The sequence below is a fragment of the Globicephala melas genome, chromosome 9 (assembly GCF_963455315.2).
Source record: "Globicephala melas chromosome 9, mGloMel1.2, whole genome shotgun sequence".
NCBI lineage: Eukaryota > Metazoa > Chordata > Mammalia > Artiodactyla > Delphinidae > Globicephala > Globicephala melas.
The window spans coordinates 60,458,562-60,472,270 of record NC_083322.1 but is presented as its reverse complement, the minus strand read 5'-3'; the positions used below and the strand labels follow the sequence as shown (position 1 = coordinate 60,472,270).

General features: G+C 34.8%; 1 protein-coding gene across 2 annotated transcripts in view; it reads right to left on the bottom strand.

Annotated features, from left to right (window-relative positions):
- Nucleotides 1-6,898: 6,898 nt before the first annotated feature.
- C1GALT1 (core 1 synthase, glycoprotein-N-acetylgalactosamine 3-beta-galactosyltransferase 1) overlaps nt 6,899-13,709 on the bottom strand; it is a 35,526-nt gene continuing 28,715 nt past the window's right edge. For both annotated transcript variants that reach the window (XM_030857226.2, XM_060304637.2), the window contains exon 4: nt 6,899-11,818. In XM_030857226.2, coding sequence (XP_030713086.1) covers nt 11,600-11,818 — 219 coding nt within the window. In that variant the 3' untranslated portion in view covers nt 6,899-11,599. The remainder of the gene's footprint in view (nt 11,819-13,709) is intronic.

The following is a 13,709-nucleotide window of genomic DNA, read 5'->3' as shown; positions in this document are numbered from 1 at the left end:
ATCATGCCTTTCTCCCTGGGCAGTCCTTATCCAGTGACCTGCTAAACACAGGTGTCCCAGCTATCTGAAAGCAGAGCGCTCCTACAAAAGCTTTCATAAACTGAAATGGCATAAAGCAAAGAGGCAATTATCTTAGGACACATCTTGCTAACAGATGTACAAAATAAACTGAAATAGAGCACAGATGCTCACCGACACAGTTCAAAATTCTGGTGGCTTGATGCTGAGTGACGTTCCCTGGGGAAGGAGCTTGGCGGTTCCACTCTCCCTGCTCTGTTCAGGGTGTGTGCTGCCACTATAATGGCTCCATCGCTGCAAAACCAATGCGGAATGCTATTTTCACTTTTCACCTTTTTCGTAAAAGTGAAAATCCTCTTTGGATTTCTTTGTGTTAGCAAAAACAGGTACTAATATAGGTGTTTCCTAAAAGTAAAGTGGAGGAAAGCAACTTTTGAAAAGTGGGGGGTACCTGTATTGGTGCATAACGGTCAGGCAGTCTTGCCTCAAGTAGGACAAGACTGAAAGGCCATCCCAGTTTCAGAGTTTCCCTGAGGGGCTGGCTCAGGCCTTTGTTAGGTCTGCTTTACATTTCAACACCTCCCTCTGCACAGACCTGTTCCCTTGACCTCCGTAGGTATGAATCCCAAGGGCACTTCCCATCCACCTTCCTGCATGCTCCTCCGAGGCCAGCAACAGATCCTAACAAGTCCCATTAACCCTGACGATAGATTGTTCACCAGAGGTCTCCAAAGTGGATGTGTCTGCGTGTGTATGTGTTGTACAGGCACACGTGTGTGTTGCATTTAATTCAAGGAAGAATGGGAAAATGATCTAGCAGTTTAAAACACGAGTGGAAAATAAATTTATTAAATTTTAAAATTGCATCATGAGCTTCAATTTTTCTTTTTAAAGTCTCAATTTCATCTGCCAAAAATGGTTCTGAAAGCTAACAGTGAAAAGGTGAAAAATTCAGTGGTACAGACATTGTGAATATATTTTGATTTTGTATGTTAAAGCCACATGCCTGATGTGATTTCAGCTTGAGAGCAGAGTAGACTGAAATTATTCACCAACTCATCCATTCACCACCCGGGTCTTGATCTTACAGTGGGGAGATGAACTGAGAGCAAAAAATAAAATTACTAGTTGGAATTGTATGAGCATTATATTAAATGACTTCTAGGAGACAATCTTACATGAAGAGATGTAAGAATAAAAACAGTATTGGGGAAAACTGAATTACATATTTAGTTGAAAATTAGAAAGATGACATTGTGGATTCAGCGAGAGCAAGAATTATATCTCATTCATCTTTTTATTTCCCACAGATGTTTGCAGAGAGTAGGTCATCCATAAATATTTGTTCAACTAAAAGGATCTCAGACTGCGACTTCATTACTTAAACTTTATAATTATAATGTATCTGTGTGCTGTGGTCACAGTCCAAGGGGTTTGGGCTGGATTTACCACTGACCACTCCTCTAGCCCTAATGCAGGTCACCCTGTTATGCCAGTTTTTCTTACATTTTAGTGTGTCTTGGCTCTAGAAGCCGGACTGTTAATTGTCAGATTGTTTCTGTCATTCTTTCTCACATGAAAAAGGATGTGGACTGATGGGCTTAGAATTAGGGTATTAGGAGATTTGATGTCTGTATTACCACACCCTAGTCTCCTGGGTGTGATTTTGACTTATATTGATGCCAAGAAAATAAATCAAATGTTTGTTGACCTTGTGTGTACAGAATAGCTTGGATTGAACCAATAGCTTGGGAAGAATTACCTGTGGAGAGGAGAAAGAAGAAGTAACCATGACAGCGCCTAATTTTAACATGATATGCCGTGGGGTGACGTTAACTTTTAATTCTTAGCAGTAAAAAGTACAGCACCTTTTAGAGAGAAAACCATCCTACCATCCTATCACATAAAGTGGAGTCTGGAGAAAAAGTGTCCAAGTAAACCAATCTACTTTCTTTAATTTCATAAAAAAAATAATCTCACTGATGATAGTAACCATGCTTTTGGGTTAAGTCACTGCCTCACATTTTAACACCTTCTGTTTCCCTTGCTTCACTTATCTGAATTTCGGTAATGGCAAGAAGTTTGGGTAATTCTACATGAAAAGTTTTAGATGCAAAAAGTTAAAAAGACAACCCTTTAAAGGAGATTCTGATAAGTGAGTTTGAAATAATCTATGCAGTGATCTAAAGTTATTAAAGAGCAAATTTAGAAAATATTCTGTAAGTTTAGGAGTACTAATTAGTAAAAGGCTCAATTACTACTTAATACAAAGATTCTATAGTAAAGCACTAATTTACATTATTATGAGGTAATCATTAGCCCTAAATTAGGTCATTTGTGATCTTAAAATTTATGAGCACCAAGCAGTTTTTCATTTTTTCCACCCTCCTAAGTCAGTATATTATAAAGAAGACTGGATCTTGGTGTGTTTTTAAACTTCAGGTTAAATTTCACCACTAAGTTCTGCTTCACTTGACCTCTGAATACCAGTTTTCCATTTAGTAAATCTGTTTGAGGATTTAGTAGCCTAAGAGAGTGTAAGAACAATAAAACATGAAAAGAAGGTCTAACTTGGTAAAATTATGAGAGTTTCAGGTGGAAAATAACACCAAATATCATTATTACTTAAGGATTGTAGAAAATAGCAGGGCACATGTCTCATTTAGGAACACTAAGAAGACACAGGTGATTCACTTATTATTTCCCAACTCTTTTTTTCTGCTTCCACTTGAGGATGAATATTTGAAAGTGGCTAATTTTAAAAAGGAACATGGGCGACTTCCCTGGTGGTCCAGTGGTAAAGAATCCGCCTTACAATGGAGGGGAAGGGGGTTCGATCCCTGGTCAGGGAACTAAGATCCCACATGCCGTGGGGCAATTAAGCCCACGTGCCGCAACTACTGAGCTCGTGAGCCTCAACTAGAGCCCGCGTGCCGCAAACTACAGAGCCCAGGTTCTCTGGAACCCGTGAGCCACAACTACAGAGCCCACGTGCCCCAGAGCCTGCAAGCCACAATTAGAGAGAAAACCCACCACCACAACTACAGAGAAGCCCGTGCACCACAACGAAGAGCCCAGGTGCCACAACTAAGACCTGACATGGCCAAAAATAAATAAAATAAATAAATTAAAAAAAATAAAAATTTAAAAAAGGAACATGATATAAATGAAGTTATAAAGTAACTTCTGTTAAGTTTCAAAGCTCATTAGTATTACCGTGAAGTGAGCCCAGCTGAAATAGGATCCTAAGACATGTTGGAAACCGTTAATGCAGTTTCCATTAACAGGAAACTGTTATGAAAACAGGAACAGAATTCAGCCTGGTGTAGCCTTCACCTGGGTTTGGCGGTTGCTGCTCCAAATGTGATTTATTTAAGAACAATACAGGCTTCATGAAATACACTGAAGTCAGATTACTGGGTATTTCCATATTGGGGCCACAAATCCAGACCAACTCCTCTGGGTGAAGATGGCATTTCCTCTGAAGAAAGTGAACATTTCCACTGTCAGTTTCCCAGGGGAGGGGTCAGTTCTCCAGCAGGAAGTGAAGCGTGAGAGCTTTAGACTGGGGTGAAGGGAGAGCTTCCTCATTTTTTACAGGGTAGCTGTCAATTTGGCTGACACTCTTAAAGATGTGGTAGTATCTGGAATGTTCTAATGGGGGTGGTTCAGCTACCTCTGGTGCCTTGGAAACAGGTGGCAAGGAAAAGACAGCTTGGTGAGGGGCAAGAGGGTCCCACTGGATCTGGGCAGCTCTCATAAATTATCCTCTGGACTTTTTCTTCTGTTATTCTGGAACATTCAGGAATGTCTGGTCTCTGCTTTGCTGTGGTAATAAGGGAGAGGACAAGTTCCTTCTTCAGGGCCAAACACGATGGTAGGAGGAAGTCACAGCCCAAGACGACAGTGCCCAAAGAAGCAGGCAACAGCCAACCAGAAGAGAATCCTCTGCCTCACTGTTTCAAATAAAGTAGAAAAATACTTGCGATTCTGTTCCTAAGATCTACCTCTGCCACAATGAGCACCACTCAAAACCTCACGAACCACTTCTGCCAGACAAGATGCTATCAATTTGGGGTTAAAAATAATAAGGCATATTCTCACTGGTTTTCAAGTATTTAAAAAAATGCACCCATATTTTTGGGGGGCAGGCTCTAGAAGAAAACATTTCCACAGAAAAGAGAAAATTCTAGGATTTTGATGAGTCCTTTCTATTAATTCTAGGAAATTTTCCTTCTCCTTTCTGTCAATTCTAAGAAAGTTTCTTCAGCTGGTGAGAGGGAACTGAAATTTACAAAAGGTATGTGATTTTTTTAAAAAAAGTCTTTAAAACACACCTGCTGATAGAAAATGGGGGCAATAAAAAGTCTAAAGAAACAAAAGAATTGCTGCCAGTGGGAAGAAGAGGAAAAAAGCAAAGACATGGAATGAGAGAAGAAAAGAATAGGGGAAGGTTCAAAGAGCCAGAAGTTCACAGGCAAGAAGAGAGGGAAAATTCAACCAGGCAAGTAGGTTTGTAAAAATTTTTATAAACAATCAATCATTTCCATGCCTAATTTTTCTAAGCATATACTTTCACCTCATCAAATAAAATTATTATGTAAATCTAAACAGCATGAAAAAGCAAGTTTCAACATTTTAAAGAAAAAATCCAACTATTAAAATAATCATACCTTTCTATTCCTGTCTCTCACACACATGCACATATATACCCCACTGAACAGTACAGATACAAGGAAGACAGCCTTGCATAAAACTAAAGAAAATGTTGAATCATTACTTCTCTCTCAAACTCCTTTCTAGATTTTATTACCATTTCTCTACAATCTAACAACAAAAATAATGGAAAGTGAAATTCAACTGAAATGCTACCAGGAGAATGATTCCAGTGTTAACAGGAATAGGAGGAAAGACAATTCAGTTTAAAGTTCTATAAAAAAAGATTTGAAGCTGACAAAAATCAAAACGATTAGTTGTTAAGACTAAGACACTGCACTCTAATTCTACGTAGACACATTATCTAGCAGTTCTACAAATGAGGAACTACTGTTAATCTTTCAACTACACATTCATTCGAAAATTGAAATAGCTAAAATCCTAGGACTGAATCTCATAAAAAATAAATAAAAACAATGTGTATTTCATGAATGCAAAGTAAACAGGTGTATTCAGCTGCACTATACAGAGGCAATATATAGGAGAAAAAAAGTGTAAATGCCCTGGACAAATTTTCAGTCCTGGAAAAAATAAATATCTAAAACAGAATATAAGAAACACTAGCAGAAATAATGGGTGGTTCTTTTGGCAGAAGAAATGATGCAACACAACGATAGTTTTAAGAACTATGGTAGTTAAACTTATAGGCAAAATAACTAAACATTAATTAGCAAAAAAATCAAACTTATGGCAAAACAAAGTTTACTTTCATGGTTTGTTAATACAGACTTATCTGGAGAATGTCAGTGTGGCTTAACTCCAGTTGTTAAATGTTCATTCAGTCTTAATTAAACAGTAAAGGAATTTCTATTTGCACAATCTATATCGTCAGCATTATTAGATCTGATATAAAATATGTTTGGGGTAGAGCCCTTTCCTTTAGCAAGAAAATAAATTCAACAATAATCATGTATCCTTTCCAGGATTATACCTTCGGAAAACTTAAAATAGGTAATAAACCTGTATATATTTAGGTAAATACATCTCTTCTCTGACATTAACTAGCAGTACAACTAAACACTACTGACTGGAAAACATGGGACTTTCTGGATATGTTAAACTGTACAACTCTGATACTAAAGCAACATGAAGTAGCATTTATCTCCTTAGCTTTTCTAAAGCTGCTTAATCCAAATGGCACTGCATGTATATATATATGTTGGTACATACATATATGTGCTTGGGCACTAGTAAGTAGCATACTGGGTAGCAGTTACTGAAAATTGAGGCAGACAGGCTAGCCTCAGGGGCCTTATGAACATCTGTAATAATTTGCTTAGGAAGAGGTAGGTCAATTTTTATTCATATCCTAAAAGTCCCAGGCCGATCTAATATCAATAGACCTGAGCTTTGTATGAAATATGCCTAAAACCACAAAGATTTTGGCCTATAGATCACATTTCAATGAGCCTTCACATATGCCCAAAGCATGATTACACAAAGGTGGGAAACATTATTATTACTATTTTTTTACATAGTAGGAGCAAAGAACTTCATAGACATAAATAAATGCCTTTTGAAGCATATAAAATGTTTGTCATTCAGGTCAGCTCAAATATTACCTCAGAGGTCTTCCCTGACACCCCACCCAGAAAATTGCTCTATCATATCACTCTTATTTTCCTACCACCATTCTCTGAAATATCTTGTTCCTTCATCTATTAATTTGTTTATTGTCTAGCTGTAGAATTAAGGCTCTAGGAGAACAGAAATCCTGTATATTTTCTTCACCACTGTATTTCTAGTAGATGCTGGGCACAATTATTTAAATAAATAATTAGTTGAATAAATTAATTTCTCAGTGTACATGACAGATCAAAATATACCAAGAAATAGAAAAGCAATCTTTTCCTCTTTCGATAACATATACGTATACCTATACAAATATATATACATAGACACACACTTACCTGGCCTACAGCGTAGGTGTTTCTGTTTTTTGAGGCACATTATTCAAAATCAGAGGTGGAATATTTTGTTGCTTTAAAGAAAAATAATATATGTTGCAGTAAAAATTATTTAAGCCTATTTAAATTGAATAATTTTGATGGGAAAATAGTTTAATATTTTTGGTAAACAACCCCAAAACTACCCATTAGAGACAATGTTTCTCCCACAACTTTTACATCAGTTAAAAATAATCAGATAAAACAGCTTTAAACATGGTAATTTATTTTATGCAGTTGTTTAAATCCATTGTTTAAAAATGTTCAAAAGGCACTTTAAAAAACATATTTAAAAATACATTTTTCTGACTTATTGGTGATCACTTAAAATAAGCAAGTCACCAGACATTTTTAAATCATTCATGATACTATTACCTTACATAATTTTTAAATTCCAAAACACAAACGTTCACTGGGTAATATAACACACTGCTTAGCAGTAAGATTAGTTTCCCTCTAATAATATACTTCATATGGATTATTAATTTGCAGGGCCCTGCAAAGTTATTTAAACTTAACACATATAAACTAAAAACTAGAGAGGTAAAGGAATTGAAATAGAGCATTATTCAACTCTGAAACTAGTTTCAGAGTTGGTTTCTCTAAAGAGAATTTATAAAATTTCTTATTCTAATTTGAATTAAATCTCTATTTCAACTCCAATATATAAACATAAGCCATCTTTTAAAAATCAACAGAGGTTACATTTAGCACAAAATAAACCACAGGTTGTCCCCTAGATTTCTTAAGTATGCTTCTGTCAGGCTTACTATAAATAAGTAGAGAGATGAGGCAAATGAGGTTTTTTTGTTTGTGAAAAGGGGAATTTGGGAAGTAATAGAATCCAAATAATTTTACTTCATTTAATTGTATATCTAGCATTAGTTTAACATTGTAGACTTTTAAGTAGGTCAAGTATCCTGAGAGCCAGCAGGCATTATTCTTAGACAAATTTTTACTTCCAACCTCATAGGGAAACCTAACATTAATAGGTATAAAATAATGTAAGTGATACATACAAACTCTAATCACTAATAACAGCCAAATTAACCTTGCGAAGGCAGAATTAAGAGTAGTTAGAAAATGGAAGTTAGTTATCAAGGAAATAAAGGGCAATAAATACAAAGAAGCAGAAATTGTCAGAGAATATTCTAAAGAAATGAAAATTTAAATGAATAAAAGGGTAGACTTGATGTAATCAATCAAATGAAGGATTTTTTCAAGACTCAATCTGGTAATAATACAGTATAACGGCTCAAGGAAGTGAAAAATTAATACTCAAACAATTATGAAAATAACCAGTTAGTAAATTTAATGCTCAAACCCAATTACCATACTTAAAAAAAAAAATTGGTCAGTGATTTATTTTCGAATCTTCTTACAGTAACAAAAACTCCTCTGAAGTTTATTTGAAAACAAATAATTGAACTCTGGGATAAAAATCTGCTTTGTATCATCTATGAACTTCCCACTTGAAAATACAAGTATATATTGGAGAAAGTAAGATAGCAAAAGCCTGTTTTGAGACCATACTAAAATCATTTACTCAGATGACAAAAATCTTAATTCAAAAGACAGTAAGTCATTATCATCATGAAATCTGGTTTTATGTGCTCTATCAAATACTTGGAGAGTTTTTTTCTTTATTAGGTCCTATAGGACAGTCAACTGATTCTTGAAAAGTGATGAAATTTTGATAGTATGAATTGGCAGAAAAACATTCTGCACATTATAAAATAGTACTTTGCTACCTCCATTTAAAATGTTTTTACTAACAACTGTGGACATTTTTTATGACATTCATTTAAGTATGCTTTTAATGAATTAATATATACTTACTAGTATTTACTGAAACTTTTCTGCCCCAATATGAAATTACTAAACTTCATATTTTACTGTGGGCCCTGATATTAGTAACTCTGAAGAAGCTGAAAAATTTTGCCAAAATGAATGATCCACTGATCCTTTAAATTATCTTTAGTCTTTTACATTTAATATAGTGTGATGCTGAACTACACTCATTTAAAACATGCTTTATCTAAATTTTTGAAAGATAACCTTACTTATGGGGCAAGTATCCAAGGATGATTGGCATCAGAATCACCAGGTTTTAGGGAAATGCTGAATAAGACTCACCTGGAGGGCTTGTTTAAACATAATTGCTAGCCTCTACTCCTAGAGTTCCTGATTCAGTAGGCCTGGGGTGAGACCCAGGAGAGGATGCATTACCAACAAGTTTCCAGGTGATGCTGATACTGCTGGTTGGGACCACACACTGGTGGAGAACCAGTGCCCCAGGGTATCTGGTAAGAATGCATACTCCTGGGTCCCATGATAGAATCAAAATTTCTGGAATCTTGAAATCTCCGTTTTAACAAGCTCCCAGGCAAGAGTATAATAACAATAACAATTTAAGAAGCACTATGATAATTTGGCTGGTTAATTTGACTACTGCTGGCCAATGCATCAGATGTCACATGCCATTAAGTAAAAATGGAAATAATGCTAATGATTAACCTCAAGGCTAACATGGGGCAAAGAATACACAGGCTTCCAGTATAAATCCTAGCTCTTTTACTTAGTAGCTTTCTGACAGTGGAAAATGACTTTAGTTTTCTGAGCCTCAGTTTTCTCATCTATAATATGGGAATAACCCCCAATTTGTGAGGATTAACACAGAGTATCTAAGCACGTTACCTGCCATACAGTAGGCATCAAATAAAAACTAGCTATTACTTATTGTAAGAAATGTATGAGTTATTTCCTTTATTACCTGATTTGATTAAAGCAGATTTCTCATTCATTTAAAACAAATATTTACACTCCAAGGTAAAGAATAATAAGAAAACTTTATACTTAGCACTCCATACTCTGGGCCAAACAGTGTTTTTAAAAGCCATACACATTTTCACTCGTTTAATCCTCATATAAATCCTGTGAGGTAGGTAGTATTATTGTCCCTAGTTTACAGATGAGGGAATTGAGGCACAGAGAGATTAATTGCTCAAGGCTACAAAACTAGTGATGGAGCAAGAATTTAAATCCAGGCAGTCTGACTTCAGACCCCAGGATTCATCACAATGTTGATTTCCTATGAATCAATTTTAAGGTTTTTGGATGTTTATGGTAAACCAGTTATACTTCTAGTACAGAAAAGTAGCATGTACGGACTGCAAATAAATTCCTATCCATACCAAGGTAAAGAGGTGTTCAAAGAATAGAATGAACGCCTTGAAATTCTGGCAGATGATATCACCTTGAAAATAACAAAAAACAATTCAATTGGTAAAAACTGGTATAAGTTTTCACTATGTTGACAGAGTAATCCATAATTAGCTACTAAGATGAACATCCTCTCAAATATACAGCTGAAAGAGGTCATGGTTTTGACATGTTTTGGCACAATAAACTATTTAGCTAAGCAGCAGAATCAGTGGCATGACAGCCACATAAAATTAGCATAATGATAAAACATAAGAGAAATGTAAATTATTTGTAACGTTTAAGATAATCTTACGGAAAGTCTGTAAAGTATTCTGTTAGGATACACTCAGATGATATTGCTAAAGACAACAAAAATTTTAAATTTTCTTTCCTTCCAGAAATTCTTTAAATAGAGGGTACCTAAAATTAGAACAAAACATTTATGAATGTGTTTTTGATGTCATCAAGACTGAGTTCTCTTACAACTGTCCACTGGCAAAACAATCATCCCAATTAAGTCAGCATCAAAATTCAGGCTGTTATTCGTAAACTAAGTATTTGGTCTTTTAATATCTGACATATTTCAATTTGTTTAAGCACTCTGCATTTTTTAATGTTTTTAATTAACTCTGGTCAAAATCTCATAAATTATTTTGCCAGTGTAACTAACAGCCACCTCAGAGCCTGAAAATGAGTCTCAAAACTCTGCTTTAAACAAGTTATGAAAGGCACAAACAAGTTCTCATCTCTCAGCAGGATGAGAATGAAAGGAACTATAATTATGTAGTTGGACAGTTTTAAATAATCATCTAAAAATGTTACTTAGTGATTCCTGAGAGTGGCACTAATATAAGAAAAGCATCCCCAAATAGCACTACATTTACTATTTATTAGTTACCCATAATTAACAATGGGCAAATTTGGGAATAAAATATTTAAAAATGCATGTTTACAGAATGCTATTAACGCTTTCAGTAAATAAATATTAATAGTTGAGAATGGCATTCAAGAATGGTTAAACATGTTTAGGAAAGAGACAACGGGGACTCAGTAAAATATTAACTATTAATTAGAACCAAGTAGATAACACAGTCAAGGCCCATGATAATTTCAAAATGTGGTTTTATTAATGCACTTTAGGTCAAGTGCCATTCTTATTCTACCTTACTCTGGAAGAAATACTGCCAATTATAAATAGTCACAGCAAAATTTTCATTAGACAAAAGTTGGATGTGTGTGTGGGGGGGGGGTTGGTTCATTTATATCATACTGCAAATATAAACTCATGTTTTGAGTTTACAAGCAACACTGAGCAACAATATTTCCTTCTAAATTTTCTTTAAGGCAGATCTGTGTAGCATCGTGTGTGGGTTACTAACAATGATGCAGTGTAGTTTTAGCAAATTTAACTGTTTAATTTTCTCAGTGAAAATAATACATGTGGTCAGGAACAGGCAACAAAATCTCTTCTTGTTCCTCTGCCTGGCCACCATTTTAAAAACACAAGTTTTTCATATATGTATATATATTACTGTATCAAAACACATTTCAACAGACTTCACAGCTCACTTAAAGCTTCAGTTTACAGTCATTCATATGAAAAATTTCTAATATGGAATGTTCACTTAGAAAGAATTCCTCACTGGGATTCCAGTGTTCTATATCAGAAATGGAGAAGTTCTTCTTCAGTGCAATGCTAGACATTTTACCTCTGTTCATTTATGTTTTTCTTTCAAGGGCTCCTGATTTACTTTTGTATCTTCGTTTTTGTATGTTTGACTTATTTCCTTTAGCATCTTCTCAGGTAAGGCAGGTTGATATCTGTATAAATAACCATACGGACGAAGATGATAAACGAGGTATTCTAACTCATACATAGTTGTAGGATCAACATAGTGAAAAGAAACTGCAAGATCAGAACAGCAACCAGGACCCTAAAAAAGTAATGGAAACAGGCATTATTAATAAATAGCACATTGTTAACATACAATATTCAAATACTGATAAAGGAAACACTAATTTTAACAGAATCCAAGCATTAAGGCTGGCAAAGTAAAGCAGAGGCACAAAATTTATTAGACCTGTGAAAGAAACCAAGAGTTTTCAGAGTTCCCAATGATTTAAAATCAAACATGAAGTTACTGAAGTATATCTAACTGAAACAATATTCTCTCATGCCCTATGGATTAGCAAAAAAAGAAAACGCTTGAGACCTCTTCAAATAAAAGGGTCAGCTATACAAAGGATAATGTTCTATTTCTCCAAGTTTTGCTTTCTCTTCATAACTTTCTTACTATGAAGTTTTGCTTGGCTCAGCCTCAGAAAGACACCTTTGGAACATTCAATGACTACAAAGCCTTGCCCAGTATGTGTCTGCAACCTAATACTTCATCGACAAATCAACCCAAACAGTATAGTATTTAAGAGAGGAAGTGCTGAGTCACACATGGGTTTGCGTCTAAATTTTGCCTACTAGTATATAATCTTGGGCAAGTTACTTAATCTCTATAAGCTTCAATTTCCCTATGTTCAAAAGATGCTTACTTAAAGGAGACAACGTGTCACACACTTGGTACCACGCTTTACCTATAGTAAATGCTCAATAAATGTTAGCTATTACTGACAGAATAATCAAGTTCAGGTGGCCCTCAGTAAGTAGGTCGAAGTAAAACCTTTGTTCAGTTTATCTAATTCTCATAGATTTCTAATAGAGTTGGCATGAGAGCAGATTTAAATAAAACAAGACAAAAACAAAATAACAAAAATACAACAAACATACAAAGAGGAATGAAAACGCAAGAAAATAAAACAAATTTTAAAAACTGGTCCCAGACTTAAATAGTCACAAGGTCATCTGGGGGTCAGAATTGGTATCTGGAGACTGTTTCACTCAGATGACTCCAAGAAAACTTAAGTCTCTAACGTCTTTGCAGGGGCCCAGGGAGAAAAACAGTCTGGCAAGTTCCCAGAGAAGATTCATATTGACCTATTAAATTGAACATTTAATAATTCATGTTTGGAAGTATGTAGCTTACAATGCAGTAAAAAATCAAGAAATTGTCCACTGTATTTTCTCTGATGTTTCCTTTGAAACAAACACTGGATATGTGGGTTTCTTGGACCACTAAGTAGATGCTGGAAAATTATCTGGTGCCTACTTTTTACAACTTTAGGGAATTTAATAATAGGAACAAATATGAAAAGTAAACAGATAAGTCAACTTGTGATTATCAAACCAGCTCTGTCCAGTAGATATATGTGAGCCACACAATGCAATAGCCATACTTAAAAAGTAAAAATAGGTGAAATTAATTTGAATATATTTTAACTGAATAAATCTATATTATTTTCTTAATATTCAATAGGTGATCAATATTTTTTAAATTACTGAGGAAATCATTCTTTTTATTTGTGCTAAGTCCTTGAAATCAAGTATGACTTTTATACCTGAGCATATCTAAATTTTGATAGCCATACTTCAAACACTCAGTAGTCATATATGGTTAGTGGATACTATAGTGGCCAGTGCATAGTAAACTAAAGACTAGGACAAGAGCGGTTAATATTAAATTACTGATCCTTTCTGGAAGCAATTTTATATAACTCTGAAATATTGCAATAATATTTTTGATAAGATTTACTGCATTAATTATGTTATACTCTATTGTGCTGTTTTGTGACTGGATGGCCAGGATACTGTTTTTATTAAGCTTTATAAGCAATAAAAGGCTATAAAAAAACAGCTAATATTATTAGAAACAAAATACCTAGTCCTTTGCATATGATTATGGATACCCCAAAAACTCGAGAGTAGAGTGAAAAATC